At 58.2% G+C, this 19,684-nt stretch overlaps 1 protein-coding gene and 1 long non-coding RNA gene across 5 annotated transcripts; one reads left to right on the forward strand and one right to left on the reverse strand.

Moving 5' to 3' along the window:
• Positions 1 to 126: 126 nt before the first annotated feature.
• On the reverse strand, positions 127 to 18,505 carry SEZ6L2 (seizure related 6 homolog like 2). 4 transcript variants are annotated; one of them, XM_082714486.1, is made up of 18 exons: positions 17,877 to 18,505; positions 16,846 to 16,977; positions 15,912 to 16,211; positions 15,396 to 15,535; positions 14,922 to 15,123; positions 10,433 to 10,618; positions 9,580 to 9,748; positions 8,833 to 8,996; positions 6,299 to 6,499; positions 5,725 to 5,863; positions 4,713 to 4,909; positions 4,379 to 4,573; positions 2,540 to 2,731; positions 2,264 to 2,455; positions 1,718 to 1,756; positions 1,420 to 1,537; positions 1,196 to 1,292; positions 127 to 689 (listed from the first exon to the last, which is right to left on the reverse strand). In XM_082714486.1, the coding sequence occupies exons 1-18, from the start codon at positions 17,953 to 17,955 to the stop codon at positions 660 to 662; spliced, it is 2,772 nt and encodes a 923-aa protein (XP_082570612.1). In that variant the 5' UTR covers positions 17,956 to 18,505; the 3' UTR covers positions 127 to 659. The 4 variants fall into 4 exon arrangements, with proteins under 4 accessions (XP_082570612.1, XP_082570613.1, XP_082570615.1 ...); XM_082714487.1 differs by having other exon boundaries at positions 1,196 to 1,317; XM_082714489.1 differs by lacking the exon at positions 16,846 to 16,977.
• On the forward strand, positions 10,631 to 14,705 carry LOC309854887. Its single transcript, XR_014306474.1, has 2 exons — positions 10,631 to 11,388; positions 14,598 to 14,705. It is a non-coding gene; the product is annotated as an uncharacterized lncRNA (long non-coding RNA).
• Positions 18,506 to 19,684: the final 1,179 nt, after the last annotated feature.

The following is a 19,684-nucleotide window of genomic DNA, read 5'->3' on the forward strand; positions in this document are numbered from 1 at the left end:
GCTCTTGATATGGTCGGGTCCCATCTTGGAACTCCGTCTGTTTCCCAAATCATTGCCCTTTCCCCAGGCCCCTCTCCAGGCCACTCTGTGACCCACCTTCCCACACCCCACCAGCCTAGTTACAAATGGTGGTTTTCTGTTTATTGCTCAAAACCAAAAATCCAGAAGCGAAGGTGGGGAGACTGTGGGTTGGGAGATGGCGCCAGGTGGGCAGGGGCCGCGTCCCTGCTTTCCCCTGCACCCCTCTTCTTCGGACCGCCCAGAGCCCAGGGGTGAGACCCGAGCACAGAGCATCTGGGAAAAGCCTTCAAGGTCAAAAGGAACAACAGAGTACTCAGGCAGTCCTTGGGGGGTACCCTGGGCCCGAGGGGCCCCAGGAGTTGCAGGGGGGCTGAGTTCCCCTCCCAGAGTCCAAAAGCCAGCAGGGCAGGAGGGGAGGGGCAGGCCCCCTGTTGGGCAACTGAGGAGAGGAGGCTTGGGCGGCAGGATGCTGGTTTATTTACGGTAGGGTCCCCAGGGCCATCAAAGCCCCCTCGTGGGACCAGGAGACTATTTACACAGCAGGAAGAAAAGGAGCCAGAGACAAGGTCCTGTACTCCTCCCTGCCCAGAATGGGAAGGGGAGGGGCGTCCTGGGTCCTGCAGCCTTCGTCCTGGGCTTCAGATGGAAACTTCATACTCCCGTGTATCCTGGAGAGAGAGCGGGATCAGCTGCTCGAGCGGGGTGGGGATGGAGGAGGGACACAATGGGAGGAGGCGTCCGCCAGGGGGGGGAAGACCCTGGGTGTTTAAAATAACATTGGCCATGAGGTTTGGGAGCCACGGGGGGGGGGGGGGGGGCAGGGACCAGGGCCTTATCTGGCCCCGGGGACACCTGCTTCATCTTACGGTATCTTAAAAATCACACACAAATTTGAGTTTCTGGGTTGTCCTGAGCAACCGGAAGACCTGGCAGTTGGGCCTAAGTTTCCACTGCAGACCAGATGGGGCACAAGTTGGCCACTGAGCCCCAATCCCCACCACGCTGGCACTCCCCACCGTGCACGTCTGACTCGCTGTGTTCACTGCTGTGGCCTTTGTAGGCCGCTGAGTTTGAAATCCCCAAGATGGGTAGTACAGAGACTTTGAGAGAAAGTTCTGGAGCCCTGGGGCAGCTGAGAGAGGCGGCTCTCCGGGGCAGAAGGGGAAGGGCTCACCCCAGCTTCATACAGTGGGTTGCTGAAGTCTGACTCCACAGTGATGGGGCTGTAGGAATGGGAGCCCGAGAAGCCGAAGAGGGATTTTCCCTGTAGTCTGCGAAAGGGAAGAGACAGAGGGGCTTATCCAGAGGTGAGCCCCCAACACCCCCCTCGCCCTGTCTTCCGTGCCAGCCAGGCAGGACGGCCGCCCTGGCTAGCAGCTCCGGGAGCAGTGTCCTTACTTGGTGTAGTATATGTAAACGCCACTGCCGAGGACAATGACCAGGCCTAGGGGCAGCAGGATGGCCAAGGCGAGGTTCCCACCCTCCAGCTGCCTCGACGGGTCCGTGGTCTGGGTCACTAGGGAGAGGAGAGGCCAGTGAGCTGCGGCTGGGCCCAGCCCACTGGCCTCTCCCAGCCTCTTGCCCTGGGCCTCGAACCCTGGGCTTCACCCCTCCGGGGCCTGGCGTCCTGCCCCCGGCCTCTGCCTTGCCCTCCCAACTCAGCCAGGCCTGGGGCTCCACCTGCGCCCTCACTGACCTTCCAGTTTTCGGTTGTCCAGGAGCTCCTCATAGGCCACTGCAGGGAGAGGAGGGGGAGGGGACGGGGTCTGAGCCAGGGAGGGAAGGAGGCTGGGTAGAGGCCGGGAGCCCAGTGGGGCTGCGCTGGACAGCCTGGTTCTCTCTGCCTCTGCTCAACCTAAGCTCTATCCTTCCCTCGGCGGGGGCGGGGGAAGACTGGTCAAGGCAGGGCCTCCTTCCGCTTTCTCCAGACCCCTAAAACTTCAGGTTTCTTGGGTGGTCCAAACTAATCGGTCTGTAGAATGTGTCAAAAGTGGCGGAAACTTGAGACCTAGCCCGAGGGCAAGGAGACTTCTAAGCCAAGGCCCCTCTGCTACATCCCTTAGGACAGTTCCATGCCCTTGAGGTTCCCCAAGACCACTGGATGTTCCTGGGAGGATCAGAGCCCACGGGAGGTGGAGGGGGAGCTCGGTCAGTCGTTCTCAAATTTGCTGCTCCCTGACTTTCCCAGTCCTGTCGCTCCCCAGACCCTGCTGTGCCCCTCCTGCCCGGTCTGCCCAGGCACCTTTGCAGAGCGGGGGCTGGCTGGTCCACTGGGAGGGGTGGCCGGGCACACAGGTGATGGTGACCTCGCCGATGAGCTCAAAGCCCTCGTAGCAGAAGAAGCGCAGAGACTCTCCGGCCTGGTAGTGATGCTTGTACAGCGTCTGGTAGCCGTTCTCCGGCACCCCTGGGTTCAGGCACGGCTCATACTTCACTGAGGGGCACAACGTCCGTCAGCTGCTGGCCCCCTGCTGAGCAGGCCACCCAGCCACCCTTCCCAGGGTGTCCCCAGACTCACAGGCACACTTGGGGACCCGGTCGCTCCACTTGGGTGTGCCCGTGTCCCGGCTGTAGCAAGTGAGCACTGCCGCCCCCTCCAGGCTGTACCCTGGCAGGCAGCGGTACTGGACGTGGGAGCCCACTGGGAAGCCGGCGTCGGAGGTGGTCCGGTGCCCGTTGGTGATCTCACCGGGGTCGGCACAAGTCATGACTGTTGGCAGGAGAGCAAGGTCAGGGGGAGCCTTAAAAGCCCTCCCGGAAGCTGAGGACGGGGAGACGCCTGAGCCGTGGGCCATCTTCCCGCTAAGCACCTCCCCGTCTCCCACCCTTTCCTCCAGATGCAGAGATGAGAGGTTGGAAAAATGTAAAATTCGGTGCATTTTAGATTTCGGGCTTCTTCCAGAAAAGAGCGGTGGGGACAAGCCAGGCCCCATCTGAGAATGAAATGTGAAGTCTTCTGCCCCTGTTACCGGAGCCTCGGAGCTACACCCTGAGGCCACCAGCCCCACTCGGTGGATCTTAGGTGGGACAGCGGCCCAGCCCGCCTGCGCCCCTCCTTCCTCATGCCGGGCATCCCCAGCGCCCTCCGCTCATTTGCACAGCCTGCCCTTTACAACCTTGTTGTGCAAATAACAATCAGAGCCATTTCTGGTATACGGACCTCTGCTACGTGCTTTACAAGCACAGCATCTACACCCTGACGATCCTGAGGTCAGCGTGGCTCATCTCACAGGGCTCAGGGTGGGGAAGTAACTGGTCCAGAGCACTGGGCTGACATTCAGAGACTTGGCTCTGAGCTCAGCTTCAGGCTCGGTGTGCTGCCTTGGCCACAGGGCCTGTACCCTCTGGTCCTGGCTGGATTTCAGACTGGACATACTGTCAGTCCTTCTAGAGATGGGGAGCTGTCTCAACCAGAACGTTTTCCTTGTGTCCAGTCCAAATCCGCCTTCCTGAACTTCACTTCATTGGTCCCAGCATTGTCCCCCAGGGCCAGGTGGAAGACCCACAGTCCCATGTCCTGGCAGCAGGCTTCCTAAAATTTCGAGAAAATGCCAAGACGCCACCCCTTTCTGCTCCTTCAGATATCACCTCCTCAGTGAAATCTCCCCTGCCTGAAACAATGAACCCCTCGCCCCTCTTCTCACGGTGCTTCTTCCTTATTTACAGCACCTGCTAAACTGTTCGCAAGCACAGGTCCTGTGTGAAAACTCGGATGTTAAGTCCTTTGCCCGGAAACACCCTGCAGTTATGGCTTTGGAATACCCTGAGCTGTTTTAAGTGTCCCCCTTCTGAACTGTGAGCTCCGCCAGGGTCAGGAGGGACCCCAGCCCCCTGCATCACCCCAACCCTGCATGCGGCTTCAATGACTGCGGTAAAATAAACCTAGTTCTCTGACCAGCCTAGGCCCCAGCATGCCAAGGGCGGGAGATTGAGACTCGAGAAGGGTATAGAAGGGGAGGAGCGAAGCGGAGAGTCGACGGGGCGGGGCTGGGGGCGGGACTATGACGTGAGGAGGCGGGGCCAGGAGGCGATGGAGGCGGGGCCAGGAGGCGATGGGGGCGGGACCAGGAGAAAGTGAGGAAACCAGGTCAGAGGTCAGAACTGTGCACGAGGGAGGGACGCCGGCCGGAGGTGAGAGTGGGGTCCGCAGGGGGCAGTTTCGGGACACCGAGGATCAGAGGGGTGGAACCCAAAGGGTGAAAGGGACGAGGCCTGAGTAAGATCCGGGCAGAATCCAGAGGGAAGGGGTGAGAAACTCGGCCGGGCCGGGAGCGGGGGCAAAAAGGAACTTGAGCCCGCCGCAGAGGGGTTGCGGAGCCGTGAGACCCCGACGGGCAGGGGCGGGGCCCGAGCTCACTCTTTTGGCAGGCGGGCGGCGCGGCGCTCCAGGACAGGTCCCACTGGCAGGTGAGAATGTCGGAGCCAAGCAGCTCGTACCCAGGCTCACACTGGTAGGTAAGCACCGTGCCCCGGATCAGGTCCCCGTGGGAAGCCGTCCTCCAGCCCGACTCTGGAGGGGGCAGCTCCGGGCACGTGTCGTTCCTCGGGACCTCTGCAGGGGAGAGACAGCGAGTTTGGAGGCTGTCCTGCGACGGACTCAGGGCGCCCTTCCAGACTCGGGGGGCCTTGCTCCTCCCGGGATCTCTGGCTGGCCGAGCCCCTGCGCGTTTCAGGACCCTAGACCTCGGTACCTTTGAAATGCAACACGAAACCCTGTCCCAGGCCCGGGTTTGGGGGCCCTGGCGGTGCCTGGAACTGTAGCGTGAGGTCGGGCCCCGAGGAGAGGAGGCGGCGGCGCGGTTGAGGTCCCCGCAGCTGGGCCAGGACTCGGGCGCTGGGACCGTCCCCATCGAAGAGTGTCAGCATGTCCCCTTCACGCACATTCAGGCTGCAGAGATTGGAACCAGATGTGCGGGGCGGGTTACGATTCGCCCCTCCTGTGCGGTTCTGCCCGGTCAGTCACTCCGTTCATTAGGAGCCCCACCTGCTCCCCAGCCCTGTCTGCACTTCCCCATCCCAAGTCTGGCCGCCCTTTAGGCAATTATGGGCTTCTCTATGCGAGCCCCTCCGGGTTCCGCTTGTTCGGTGGCGCTCGGAGTTCCTGCTTCCTGATTCCCAGCCCAGCTCCCCAGAAACTCCGCGCACTCTCCGGTCGCACCTCCCTCCCCGGGGATGCACAGTCTCTCTCTCAAGTCCAGCTCCGGCCAGTCACAGGCCATGTTCTTTCCTCACCGGCCCAACTCCAGGAGCCGCTGGGACTATCCGCCTTGGGGCCATGCCCACTTCTTGTTAAAACCGGTCACATGGCCATCTCATCCCCAATCAGCTCACTGGCTTCTCCCCACCCCCACTGCCGCCTCATAGGCTGGTGACCAGGCCACAGTTTGGGCCTGGGTTCCTGGAAACCGCTCAAGGGGCAGCCTCGAAACAGCCAAAGAGCGAGTGACACAGGGCCAGAGCCCCCGTTTCACTACGGCCGCTGCAGAAGCCCCTGAGTGACCCATGTCCTTGTCCAGAGTCGCCTGGACAAACCAAAAGCGATTTGTTCCTAGGTCTCCCTGACACCCCACACCCCTGTCCTGAACTGTCAGTCACCTTTTCATCTCGGGTCGCCAGCCAGGCTCCCGGCGCCGGCTGCAGTGTCGTCACACCACGCTCCAGGGGGCCCACACCCACCGCGCCCTCCGCAGCACCCTAACGTACATTTCAACTTGGAGCAAGATGCGCTTCTCCTCCTGGACGTGCAGGCCCCACACGCAGTCCTGGCCGGGGCTGTAGCTCTGGGGCCAGTCGGGAGAGAGGACCACACCAGCCGCCTCTGACAGCTCCCCTCCGCACATGGCTGGGGGAGAAGGGGGTGCACATGCCGAACGCCCCGTCTTCATTCACCTAAGGTCTACCTACTCCCAGCTGTGGGCACCAGACTGCTTCACAGGCTCCCTCTTAATTACCTGTGCCCAATCCCGGCCTTGCTCTCACTTAGCCCCGCCCACCTAGCCCCGCCCACTCTCCCGCCTATGCGTTACCCCGCCCATCCCAAGACTTAGCTCCAGCTAGAGCTCTTCAAGACATTTGGGTCACGACCCCTAAATTCTGTAACAAACCCACCAATTGTTCAGCTGAGAAAAACGATCTCCGAAAAGGACAAGGATTTTACCCAAGGTCTGGGTTTACTGGGTTTGGATGTGCAAGTCTCCTTCCCGAATGGCCTTCTCCAGCTGGGGGCGGGGGGTGGCTGGAGACGGCGGAGGGAGCCCCTGGGGATGCGGGGGCTCACCCTTGCAGGCTGGCTCTGTGTCATTCCAGTGGGGTTCTGTGGGATCCACACATTCGATGGCATTTGGGGGGCCAGGGGGCTCCAGGGCATATCCTGGGAGGCACGAGAAGGTGGCCAGTGCCCCTGGGCGGTACTCTGGGTCTGTGGTGGTGACATTGCCGTGTGCCAGGAAGGGAGCGAAGCAGCGATCTTCTTCAAAGGCTAGAGAGGGGTCAGTCACAGAAAGTAAGCATGAGGACAGGCCTCAGGGGGTCTCAGACTGGGGGGGTCTGGGGCTGAGTTCAAGAGACGTTTGGCTGCTCAGTGGGTTGCTTAAAATAGAATGCCTTTTCCCTTAGCTTTCACTCTCCGGTCTCCCCCAAATCCTAACCCTTCTCATTCTCACATTTATGCTACCTTCCTGGCCGCTGACGGGAAACCCCTAGGCTAGTCAAATCCCAGCCCCCGTTCTACAGATGAGGAAACTGAGGTCCACAGACCAAAAAAACACTTGCCCAACGTCACTCAGAATCAGGTCTCAAACCCAGATTGCTTGAATCCTAGCCAGAGTCACTTGGTTTTGGAAACTGCAGAGGAGGGAGGGGAAGGGTGCCTTCGGAGAACAGCTCACACAGGTGTGTTCTCTCCTCAAAAACAAGAGTTAGAGGGGCGCCTGAGTGGCTCAGTCGGTTAAGGGCCCAACTCCTAGTTTCAGCTCATGGACTCTTAGTTTTGGCTCAGGTGGAGGCCGCACTGGGCTCTGCTTGTGGATTCTCACTCCCTCTGAGTGCCCCCCACTCCCGCTCATACTCTGTGTGTGTGTCTCTCTCTCCCTAAAGTAAATAAATAAATCTTAGAGGGAGAGAGAGAGTGCAGGGGTGGGGAGGAGCAGAGAGAGGTGGGGAGAGAGAATCTCATGTAGACTCCCCGCTGAGAGCTGAGCCTGACTTGGGGTTTGATCTCACAACCCTGAGATCATGATCTGAGCTGAAACCAAGAGTTGTCCGATTAAACGACTGAGCCACTCAGGCAGTCCATAAAGAAATCTTAAAAAAAAAAAAAAAAAAAAAAAAAAGATTCTCCACACCCTTGATTACCCATGTTGTGGCTAGAATCCCAACGTACAACAAATGCAGAAGCTACTCAATTTTGACTTCGGACTAACTCAGCAAAAAAGAACATTTGGAGAGCATTTTTGCTTTTGCCCACGTGACCATAGCTCAGCTGCAGGACGATCCGTGGGGAGGAATGTGAAGCTCATAGAGCAGCAATGGCCCACAATCAGGGAGGCAGACCTCAGCCCTCGGAATTCTCTGCACATTTGCAAGTCGAACAGGCAGTTTATTTTTCAGATCTGCTGTTCTAGTTCACTGTTACTTACAACCTGATGAGGTCTCAAGTCCAAATCCTATGCGTCCACCAGGGCCCAGTGCCCGATAAATCAACTGCTCCTTTGATTCACACCACAAACCAGCCCCTCCTGTCTCTGAGCATCTCACTTTCTTTCTCTCTCTCCTGCTACTGCTTGCACAGATCCTCTGCTCCAGTCACGCTGAAATACCCTCTTTCCCAAACATACCAGGCCTTTCTCTACCTCTTTACTGTTGCTCACCCCGTTCCTTTCACCTGAGGTGCTCACCCCTAATCTCCCTCTTTTAAAATGCTCTATATTAGGGGCACCTGGGTAGCTCAGGTGGTTAAGGGTCTGGCTCTTGGTCTCCGCTCAGGTCATGGTCTCAGGGTTGTGAGACTGAGCCCCACATCACGCTCTACACTGAGCACGAAGTTCTACTTGGGATTCTCTCTCGCGCTCTGCCCCTTCCCACTCCTCTTTCTCTCACTCTCTAAAAAATAAATAAAATAAAATAAAATCCATTCTCTCTATCCAGTAAGGGCCAGCTCAAATGCCTCTTCTCCCACAGTCACTGACCACCTCATGTCTACCTGTCCAGCATCTGCACCGCTGTCTTCTGTTCAAGGCACTCCTACTTTCATTTTGGGACACACGCCTCCCCCATTTCCAGTCCAGGAGGTCCAGTTGGGGCCAACTCTGGATGGTCGTGTGATAGGGGTCTGCCAATCATACCGCCACCCGCCCTTCCTTCCGTGATTGGTCAATGACCTCAGCCGGAGCAATGAGAGCCCTCCCTGGCATTTTGGCTGCCCCTCTTAGGAAAGCGGTGCCCTTTCTCTTTCTGATGGACTTGCTGTGTGGGTGGCATGTCAGTTTGAACTGCTAGGGGCACCACAGACTGAGAGCCTGACTGACGGTGACGCCAACACGGAGGGAAGCACTGAGGGGTGAAGGTGCCCGGTCTCTTGGCTGTGTCCCTGGATCCAACCATCCGTGAAACTTAAATGGGAAGAGCCCCCCCCCCCCGGGAATTGGAGGGGGTCCTTGTAGTTTGGGGGTGGGGAGGAAGTTAGTTTCCAGAGATCCAGACAGAGGTGAGCAGGGACAGGGTCTGTGCTTGTGACCATACCCTGCCCTCAGCAAGATGGCAAAGTGCAGGAGTTGGGATCCCTGGGTGGGGGTGAGGGGGGGACACACTTACCTTCAAATCGGAGGCTTAGCAGCAGGGGGTTGGCGGGTGTCTCTGAAAGCAGCTCCACATAAAGGGACTGGGCGTCACTGATGAGACCCCGCTCGGGGACGTCGTCCATATCCGAGTCATAGATGACTGGGGAGAGGGGGCTGCCCCCGGAGCGCACCATCAGCCTGCGATGGAGAGAAGTTTCCCCTCGGAAGCTGGCTCGTCGCTTGCCGGCTCTCCTAACTCGTTCTCACAGCTGTTATTTTCAAGCACCAGCTACGTCCCGTGTATGCTAAGTCTTCGCACATTTTGTCTCATTACTTTTCACAAGAGCCCTTGAGTCAGCATGATTTATCATCCCTGATTTTATAGATGAGGAAATGGAGGCCCAGAGTCACCTGCCCTGCGTCACAGAGCAACTAGTGGCAGAGCTGAGGTAGTGGCTGGTCAGGCGAGAGAGGGGGTACCAGTGATGATGGTGAGGACAGACGCATTTCCAGGGCTCACTCCCTTCCGAGCACTTCCCGTAACTCAACACCTTTATCCCACAGAAACCTTCTGAGGAGGTCCTGTGATCTCCGTTCTACTGACGAGGATAACCAGACCGGCAACTGGTCTGTTTGCACAGCTATACCACCTAAGGGGAAGGACTGATCTGCGTTTGATACACCTCTTAACTGGGATCCACCCCAGGTCGGTCTGACTCCCCAGTGCAGCCTTCCTATTTCCCTCAGGTGGGGGCCTCTGAGCCAAGACCCAGACCCTCACCGGTCATTGTCCTCATCCAGTGAGACCCTCTCGAAGTGCAGGTGAAGCCGGCGTCCCTCAGCTGCTTCAATGACCCACCGGCAGGTGAGGTTGGGCCCTGCCGCTCCTCCAGGCTCAGGGGACACGATGCGACCCAGTGTAGCATTGTGGATGGTGCCACCACAGGATGCTGGGGGTAGGGGGGGACATGGGAAGGTGACTGGTCCTCCTGTCTTCAGAGCGGTTACATCCACACTTTCGGCTGGGACCCAGCCTCAGAGTGCTCTCTGCCCTACAGGCTCACCCCAGAGGGTGGGACCTTCTCCAAGGCCACCACCCAGGTAGGGAACCAACCCCCCAGCATGGACCCTCCCTGGGACGGAAAGCCTGCTGATATGAACACTCCCCAGGTATGGACACCCTGGCATGGGGAGGATGAGGGATCCCCAAAATGGAAGCCCTCAAACTTGAAAATCTTCAAGATGGTATCCCCAGGATAAAGATTCTTCACGATAGGGAACCTCTAGATAAGGACTTCCAGAATGGTTTCCTTGAGCATGAGGAGTCTCCGAAGGAAGACATCTCCGAAGGAAGACATCTCCAGAATGGTGACTCCCCATATGGAAACCCTTTAGGCAGGACATCCCCAGATAGAGACACCCCCCCCCCGCCCCCACCGCTGCCAAGGATGGCAGTTCTCCAAGGGTCGACACCTTCTGTGTGAAGAGCTCCAGATGGAGACACCAGGATAGGGACTCTTCCAGGCAGAAACCCCTTCAAGATGGGTGTTGGCCAAAGATAGAGACCCCCAAGATAGTACCCGCCCAGTGGGGCTCCCAGGACAGAAGCCGCACCTAGCGCGCCGGAGACTCACCCACGCAGCTGGGGGGTTCGCCACTCCAGGCTGGCCGGGTGCCGTTGAGGCAGATAAGGGTCTCCTCGCCCTGCAGCTGGTAGCCTGAATCACAGTGGAAGGTGGCAGTACCCCCAGGGTGCAGGTCTGTCACGCTCACGTCCCCGTGGGCCGGCCGGGGAGGGAAGCCGCAGCTCAGGAGGTAGGCTGGATCGGCAGAGCCGGGAGAAGCGAGACTGGTTTTCGCGTGCCGGCCTCTCCCACCGGTCCCCTCGCCCACGCTTCCCTCTTAGGTCCCTTGGTGGCAGAGGGGGCTCCCTACTGGAGCTCTCGCACGGCCACTTGGTCTCACGAAGAGGCCATCTCAACATCCCTTCTGTCCCCTAGTCTTTGTAATCTACCCACTTTGGCCTCCATTTCGTAGATGCAGTATCTGAGACTCAAAGAAATTCTGCCTCTCGCGCTCACTTGCCGGGGCAACCTCAGGCAAGTCAGTTGGCCACCGCGAACCCAGCCAGCTCTAAAAATAACAAATGGTGTCTGCAGAACTTGTTCAGCTTCTAAAATGAGCTCATGCAGTGCTTCTGAGGTAGCCACAGGAAGGCCGTGATCCATTTTCCAGATGTAGCAATGGGTTGTTAAGTGACTCCTAGTGATTTCTCCCCGCTGAGGTGCGTGGTAGGAGCAGAGCCCCAGCTTTCCTCCAGAGGAGCCCTCATGAAACTCCTTTGGGAAGTTTGGCTATCTTGTCATTGGAGACCTTAGTACTCAGTGCCCCCTCCGTGAATCCCCCAGGGAAGGTGAAGGGCTTGCTGTCCTTAAAGAACTGGTTTCTCTTCTCCTCTCTTGCAGTGAGAACTGAGTGATCTCTCTTTTTGTGCTGCTAAGAAGCTCAGAACCAGATCAAGGCTTGTTCCGAGCAACAGTGGCTTGTCCATCCACCTTCTATTTTTGTCATCTTTAATAAGCACTTCCTGGTACCCATTTTCTTATTTAATTTTGCTGCATTCTTTTTCGAAAGCCTCCTGAAATTCTTGTGGAATCACAGGAGATAAAACAAAGAAATAGGAAGTGACTTGGGGCCGGGGTGGGGGGGTGGGTGCTGGCCGGCCTAGTCGGAAGGTCGTGGAAGTCTTGATCTTGGGGTCATGTGTTTGAGCTCCATGTTAGTCATGGAGTGGAGATTACTTAAATATCTAAACTTAAAAAGGAAGGAGAGAGTACGGAAGGGGGGGAGGGAAGAAGGGAGGAAGGAAGTGACTTGGCAGGAGACAGTGGACTCTAAATTTGGTCCTGACATAGTTCTATGCTTCAGACCAGACAGAGTTCATCAAGAAGGGCTTCCTGGAGGAGATGTACCAAAGCTGCGTCTCTGTAGGAGGGGCAGGCTCTGGAGAGCCATGCTTGGGAGATTCCGGCTCGCCTGGGCCTTGGCTTTTGCTAACTGTGCCGCCCTGAGTGATTAAGTCAGAGACCTGGTCTCCCTACTTCACAGTTCAGCAAGCATTTCCTTGGCTGGGTGCTAGCGCAGAGAGGTGAAAAGGACCCAGGCCTTGTCCGTTCGGAGTCTGCAGTCTACCGAGATAGACCCCAAAAGTTTCTCGAGCACGGTGGCTTAAATAAATATTAGCCTCTTGATGGCTCTCCACGACCGACAGAATCCAGCCCAAACGCTTTGGATTGACATTCCAGCCCCTTCTATCACTGCACCCAGCCGAATGCCTCCAGCTTCAGTTCTTAAACCCACAACCCATAGAGCCTCCACAAGGTAGCTTTGTGACTTCATATTTTTTCGCATCATCTCCCCTACCTGCGAGGTCCTTTTCCCGGTCTTTCTCATCTTTCAAGGAGTAACGTAAGTACCACCTCTTCCAGGAAGTCTTCCCGGCCCCTCCCCTCTCCCACAGAGTTAGTTTCTTTCTTGCCTCCACACCTGTGCACGCGTACTTTTATCATCACGTGAACTGCTGTCTGTTGCCATGGTGAGACTGAACTGGCCTCACTTGTTTTGTCCCCTAAAAACCTCGCCAAGCCGATCCGCCGATGCGGCCCAGAGGTGGTATGCGCCTGAACACACTGCACTGGGAGATGGGCACACCTGACTTCCAGTTCTAGCTCCACGACTTATTTGCTGTATGACCTTGGGCAGGTGATGCCCCTCGGGGGCCTGTCACCCGTCAATAGCAGTAGTAAGTCCTACCATTGGCCAGCCAGCCTTCCAGTTAAAGGAAAGAAACACGCAAAGCACCTTCGCAGAGAAAGTGCTCAGAAAATCTGAAGCCCCCGTCCCTCAGGCTCGATGAATGAATGACTGGGAGTCTGCGGATCTGTCGTCTGACTCTGCAGCACATGTGTGGGTGGCTGGGCCGTCCCTACAGCCCTTCTTCCTCTTGGAGGTGGAGTGGCCAACGGCCACCCTTGGGGGTGCCCCGAGAAGCACACAAAACAACCGTCAGCACCAGGGTTGTGTAAATGGGAGTGTTTGCTGGGCCTGGGGCGAGCAGTGATGGAACCTTTGGCCTTTCAGAGAAGCTAACGAGGCCACTCTGGACCAGAGGCCCCGCTAGTGGAGACTGGGGAAGGCTTAAACAGGGCCTCGGTCCCAGAGGGGCCCAGAGAAGCCGCAAAGCAGGGAAGACCGAGGCAGGTAATGAAGACCAATTTATGCAACAGCCCTGCTTCCCCAGATGTTCCACTTTGTCTGAAGAGTCCTATTTTCAGGGCCCTCGGGAAGTGGCTGCTTACGGGAGCTGGCGGGGAGCCATTTCGTAGTGTTGGAAGGGCAGTCCCCCCACCCCCGCCCTAGGCCCTTGGGCATGACCTTGCTCCCTGCCAACCGGACCACCAGTTACGTGGCTCCCGTCTCACTGGCCCTTCCGCCTTGCGCATAAGAGTCCCTGGGGCCCAAGCAGAGGCCTCCGGAGAAACTGGAAAGGGTGTGAGGCAGGGATCCGTGTTGTGTGTGTCCTGGATAAGGCCCACAAGGGGCCAGCAAGGCCATGAGGTAATGTGAAGGGGACATTGGCCCCAAACCCAGTTCGCTCTCTGTTTCTGAGGAGCACAGGAAGGGGCTTTGGAGATGGCAGCAGCGTCTGGAACGGGACAGCAGGTTGCCACGCACACACACGTGCTAGAGCGTATGCTCGCTCTGTGGGAAGGTTCCTGCACACACAGGTGAGCACGGTGTGCACCTGCGTGTAGGCTGTCTGTGGGGGGTGCTCCTGAGTGCGGTCGTGCACGGATACCACCCCTTCCTACACCCCCAAAGTCAGCAGGATCTTTCTAGGTCACTCATCTGAGGTTGTCACTACCTTGCTTCAGACATTTCAAAAACGTCTCCATGTCCCTTGCAGGGTAAGTAGTCTGTACCCATTACTGAATTTGATGAGGCCCTTCCTGATCTGAATCCAACCTCCTAGTCTGGTTTCTTTTCTCTCTCTCTCTCTCTCTCTCTTTCTTTCTTTCTTTCTTTTTTTTTTTTTTTAAGATTTTACCCATTTATCTGACAGACAGAGATCACAAGTAGGCAGGAGGCAGGCAGAGAGAGAGGGAAGCAGACTTCTGCTCAGCAGCTCCATCCCAGGACCCCAGGACCACGACCCAAGCCGAAGACACAGGCTTCAACCCACTGAGCCACCCAGGCGCCCCCTTAGTCTGGTTTCTTACAGCCTGCTTTTCTCCCACCACTTTCTGGGCTTTTCTGTAGCAGTGACTGACATTCCTGAGCTCTCATTGTGGACCAGACACTATTTTAAGCACTTGACATGTGTTATTAGTTAATTTGGTCTTCCTAATAATACCATGAGCCAAGTATTATGGTTCCCATTTTTCAGATGAGACCATGAGGCACAGAAAGGTTAAGTCAGTCACCCCAGGTCACACAGCTAGCGCAGTTCTATCTTCCATGCTGACTGACTTCAACTCCTCAAGGGGGTCATGCTTTTTCATGCAGCTGGACCCCCGTCTTCCTCATTCTTCCCTCCCCACCCTTCCCCTTGTAGCTCTTATTTTTGGTCCCAGCTTCATTACCTCCTCCAAGAAGGTGTCCCTATATTCCTTAGGAGAAATGTAGGTCCCTTTGAAATTTGTTCCTCTGCCTGGGTTTCCTTTCCTTCCTCATAGGGCCGTAGGTCCTTATCTCATTGAATTATAATCATCCTGATTACTTGTCCATCTCTTTACCTAGATTCTGAGTTCCTGGAAGATTTACGTCTGGCTTGTTCATTGCTCTCCGTACGGACAACACAGGGCCGGTATGAATGGGTGTTCAATAAACATTTTTTGAGTGAATCAATGACCTGCCACTCTGATGTGTGCACACTGAGTCTGTGAGTGTGCAAAATAAGAGTCTGGCCGGCATAGATCTCCTCTGAGGGCTCTGCCCACCCCCTACAAGGTCCTAGACAGGAGGAAAAGCCCCTGACACCTCCTTAAGCTCAGATGCCTCCCAGAGATGCCTCTTGTGCCCAGTGTGGCCCCTACCCTTCCACCAGCTCCCCAGACTCCTCACCCTGATAGTGGATCCTGAAGCCACCGCCCCTTGGGACCCGTGGGCTCTGGAAGTGCAGGAGCAGCCGGTTGGTTGGACTCCGAAGCACCTGTCCTTCTCCCAGCATGGAGGAGTTAGCCAGGAGTCGGGGGGCCAGGCCTGGGGACCCCCCACCAGCCAGCACCAGGAGTTCCTCCTCCCGAGATAGGTTCAGCGTCTGCACCTAAAGAAGGCCAGACCCAGACCACCGCCCCCCCACCCCACAGGACAAGTCAGTCAAGGTGGGTGACCCCAAGCCCCGCCCCGTTTGCCTCCCTTTCTCCTGTGTGTGGCAGCCCAAATACCACCGTGACACTGGCCACATTATAGAACTCCGGGAGAGTCTCTGAGATCCTCAGAAAACAGGCCCACGGAGTCAGGGAAGTTTCCCAGGCCAAACCTGTGCCCACGGCTGGGCCCAGAGGAAAGGGCTTGGGGGCTTCAAAGTCCCGTTACCTGGATCTCAATGCCGTAGCCAGGGTAGACATGGATGCTGTAGGTGCAGTCCAAGAGCCCGGCAGTGCGGCTGGCAGCACTGCCCAGGTCCGGAGACTCCACGTGCCCTTCGCCCTCAGAGATGTTGTTATTACACAGAACTAAAGAGACACAAGTGGCTGGAGCCGACTGCTTCCCTGTACTCTCGCCCTCCCAGCCAAGCACCTCTGGGGGCCCCGCCTGGCTTGTCCCCCCGCACCTCCCACCGTCTCTATCGGCGGCGGCTCCCTCTCCCACCCGGGCCCGCGACTCCCTTCCCCAGCTGTAGTAGAGATGAAGCCCACCGCAAGGGTAGACACGCGCCCACCATAATAATAAATCATCAACTAATAATCCCAAAACGATTGAGCAGAGGCCCCGTCTCGTCGGTGCGCAGACCCCTACTCCCACGCGTTCCCCGCAGCCCCTCCCCCGCACCCCGCGCCCTCCCACGTTCACGCTCCGGCACACTGTCCCCGCCCCCTTCAGACGCCGCACCTGGGCTGGTCACCGTGGTGGTGACGGTGGTCGTGGTGATGATGGTGGTCGTGGTCTCCTCCTCTCCTCCCTCAGGCCCGAGGGGCGGGCCTGGGGAGGCGGGGCCGGGAAGGGGCGGGGCCGTGGTTCCCGGGGGCGGGGTCAGCAGCTCGGGCGCGGTGGGGCCTGCCCCTCTTCCGCCTTTAGGGGTTACCGCGGTTGTCAGAGGCCCAGTCCCTGGCTCAGTGGCGCGTGGCAGGGAGGGCGCTGCAAGAGTCTGGCCGGCTGCAGGGGTGGCTAGTGTGGGGTCTGGATCAGCTCCTGGGACAGTACAAGGTAAGGCGCAGAAAGAGCAAATTGGTGGGTCATGGGTGGGGAGCAGGGCTGAGGGAAACTGGGGGCTCCCCACACTGAACCCGAAAGTAGCAAGCCCCCCACCTCTCCCTTCCGCACACGAACACGTCCTCCCAAGGCTTCCACGGCCCTCCCTCTCCACCTCTCCACCGAGGCCCTTCCCTGGGTCAGTCTCCTTGAGACTCTCCACGCCTCCCCCTGCAGGTCTGGCGCCCTTGCCTGCGCACCCCTTCCTCCCTCCTCTTCCTCTCTTTTGCTCTGTCTGGAACTCTTCTTCTCTGTTTAGTATTCTTGTGGCTCTCTGATTTTATGATTCTAAATCTGCTACTCTCTGCATTTCTCTCTCTTTCTAGGTCTCTCTCCCCCGATTCCTCAGACTCTGGTTCTCTGAGTTTCCATCTGTCTTTCTCTCGGATGGTCTGTTTTTCTGTCTGGCTCTGGCTCTTGATCATTCAGTCTCAATCGCCCTGGTACTCTGTCTATGCCGTTTTGATTCTCTCTGACCATATCTTGCTGAATATCACTGGCTTGGGTCCCCATCTCCTCGAGTTAATGTCCCTCCCTCTTTCTCTGGGTCAATTCTGCCACTCTGGGGCCTCACCCGGCAGGTAGCCCATCTCTGGACCCCTCCTCAGCAGGGCCCCATGGAGCAGCTCGGCCAAAACCTCAGAGGCTACTGTGGGGGCCTCACTTCCAGGCTCTGGTAGTGCCTCTTCTTCCTTCAGGGGCAGACCTAGGAGATGAAGTTGTGTGAGCCCTTCCACTGCCCCACACTCCTTCCTTCTCCAGAAAGACCTTTTCCAGAGCTCTTCCTCCCCTCTCAGTCAGCTGGGCCTGCAGGAGCTCAGAGGGTCCCAGACTGGGCTGAGAGCCAAGAGTGGAGGAGGGGCTCCCAGCTGTCCCTGGCACCCCTGCACCTTCCTCTCCACCCCACTCCCCTCCCACGCTGTGTGGGCCTTCAGTGAGCATCTTGGCTCTTATGAACCCTGGACAGCGCCAGCCGAGCGGAGAGGCCCCGGTGCTACCCTCCTTTCCCCTTCGATGGTGCTCTTCCCCCAGCCCTGGAGCTCTGCGGAGGGTCTGGCAGCACCTCCCAGCCCTTGCTTCTGCAATGCCCAGCTTTATCTCTGGGTTTCTATCTCTGCAGTGTGGTTCCCACTCTCCTCTCTCTCTCTTTCATTCTCTGCAGTCTCTGCCCGCTTCCCCGGAGTCTGGCGAGGGGTCAGAGTAGAGGACTGAATATCTGGGCTCTGAGCACTGCCTCTGTTCATCTGTCTTTGTCCATACGTCCAAGAGCATTTGTGCGTGCAGTGCCTGGCGTCTCTCCCCGCACCTCCATCTCCCACCCAGGTACCCTGCATGCTTCGGCCGCCTCCGCAGACATCCCCCCAACTTCCCCAGCCCTTCTTCCTGGATTTAACCCCTGAGACGCTGGTTAAAGCTCCCCTCAATCATTTCCCCACCTTCTCAGTATTGGGGGTTAGGGCTCCAGGTACAAGTCAGAATGCCCTGGCTTTCCCCTTCCCGTCCTCCCCCAGAAGCTCAGAAAGCCAGGATGTTCAGAGCGGGGATGGTAGAGGACCCCAGGTGGGGACCATCCCAGGGCCTCCCCCCGTGCTCCCATGTCCTTACCCTGAATCCAGGGACAGCTCAGCAGAATTAGGAACAGCAGCTGGGGAGGCGGCGGGTGCTGGGCCCTGGGAGTCCCCATGGCGACTCACACCGATTTCTCTTCTCTGCGCCTCTCCTAAATAATCTAGCTGTCACCTTTCCTCCGTCTCCTTTTATCTTTCCCTTTAATTTTCTTTTTTTCTTTTTCTTTCTTTTTTTTTTTCCCCCCCTGCTAGCAGTTAGCAAGGAAGACAATTTCTCTGTCCCTTGGGATGGAGGGGCAGAATTGGGCTGGGGGTCGCCTGGATCCCACCCCTCCTTGACCAATCTCCTCTGTCCTCTGTTATCGGGTCTGTGGGAGAGGGGGCGCGGCTCCGGCTGCAGGGGGTGGGACCGGGAAGGCCAAAGGGGCTGGGTCGCCTGGGTTACCCTCTCGCTCGGGCGCGTGGGTCCATCGAGCTAGCTGGATCCCAGGCTGGGGGAGTAGGGAGAGGCAAGACAGCTTCTGGGGGTCTGGGGTGGGGTCGGGGATCGGGAGGGTCCCTACTGTGCTCTAGCGGGGCTTGGTGGGGACGGGAGGGGGTTGCGGAACCTGGAGAGCCGAAGCTCGGGCACTGGAGCTGCGGGAGGGAGAAGCTGAGAAAGGTGTCGAGCCCACGTCAGATCCTGGGGACGGGCGAAGGGAGGGGCCTGGGATTTATTTGGGGGCGATGGGGGGGGAGGCAGAAGGAGGAAGTGCAGATGGAGGAAGGAGGGACCACATGAGCCAGACCGTAATCCTCACTCCCGCGGCCCCTAGGGGAGGCAAAGGAAACTCTGGTCCTAGCTGTAATTACAGCCCCTTCCCCCAGCCTTTCCAGCACATCTGGAATCTGAATCTCCTTTTCCCAGGGTGCCGAGGGGCGGCACCGCTGGGTTCACGCTTGCTCAGCTCCCCAGTATGCCCCTTGCCCACATCCAGGCGCCTCCCCCCTCCCCACAGGACCTCCTTTCCCTTTTACAGCTCCTGTGAAATGGGCTTTCCCCTCCCCCAGGAGAATGGCAAATTTCCACGTTTATGAGAAGTCTAAGGGGCGACAGTCCAAGATCTGGGGGAGGAGAGACCCCCTTCTCTTGCGGATAGGACCCCGGCCAGCTGCCAGGCGGCTTCAACTTTGATTTTTTTTTTTTTTTTCCTTCCTCCTGGCCTCCCTCGGAACGCCTGTGGGCGCCCTTTTCAGCACCACGAGCTGGCGGACAGCTCTCCCCGGCCCCGCCCGAGCGGCCCGGCCCCCGACGCCGCGATTGGCTGAAGCCGCCCTCAGTATCAATCAGGCTCCCGCGGTGGGGGTGGGGGGCTCGCTCTAGCGGAGGCGGAGGGGGATGGGAGCCACAGGCTGACTGGTCGAGGGATCAGCAGACCTACGGACAGGCCCCAGCGCCCCTGTCCCCAGTCCGCCAGCGCCGGCCCTGTCCGTCAGTCTATGCGCTCGCCCCGCCCCTTGTCTTGCCACGCCCCTCCTCCCGCCCCCGCCCCTTCTTTTCGCATTGCGGGGCGGCTGGAGGTTGGCACAGTGCCCCCTGCGCCCCACGTGGCGCCCCGTCGGGGCGGGGAGGGGAGGCGAATCCGGAGACCCCCCCCCCCGCTGAGATGCGACTGCCCCTGGGTGGGGGCGGGGGTAGCTAAGCTGAGATGACGGTGGGGAGGGGTGACGTCAGGGTGAGTGGGAGCCAAGGAAGGACCGAGTCGGAGAGAGGGAGGCAGGGAAGGAGAGAGACAGAGAGAGAGAGAGAGAGAGAGGAGGCCCGCGGGTCGGGTCGCGTGGGGAGCGAGGGCGAAGGGGACGAGG

This window comes from Mustela nivalis, assembly GCF_964662115.1.
Source record: "Mustela nivalis genome assembly, chromosome: 19".
In the NCBI taxonomy this organism is placed as follows: domain Eukaryota; kingdom Metazoa; phylum Chordata; class Mammalia; order Carnivora; family Mustelidae; genus Mustela; species Mustela nivalis.

What these genes read in the sequence shown, in the direction of transcription:
- SEZ6L2 (XM_082714486.1), bottom strand. Translation starts at nt 17,955, where the DNA reads ATGGGGACTCCCAGGGCCCAGCACCCGCCGCCTCCCCAGCTGCTGTTC. An exon ending in CGAACCCCCCAGCTGCGTGG is followed by an intron (nt 9,749 to 10,432) that starts GTGAGTCTCCGG and finishes CCCTACCCCCAG; the next exon opens with CATCCTGTGGTGGCACCATC. An exon ending in GCTAAGCCTCCGATTTGAAG is followed by an intron (nt 6,500 to 8,832) that starts GTAAGTGTGTCC and finishes ACCCCTCTCTAG; the next exon opens with CCTTTGAAGAAGATCGCTGC.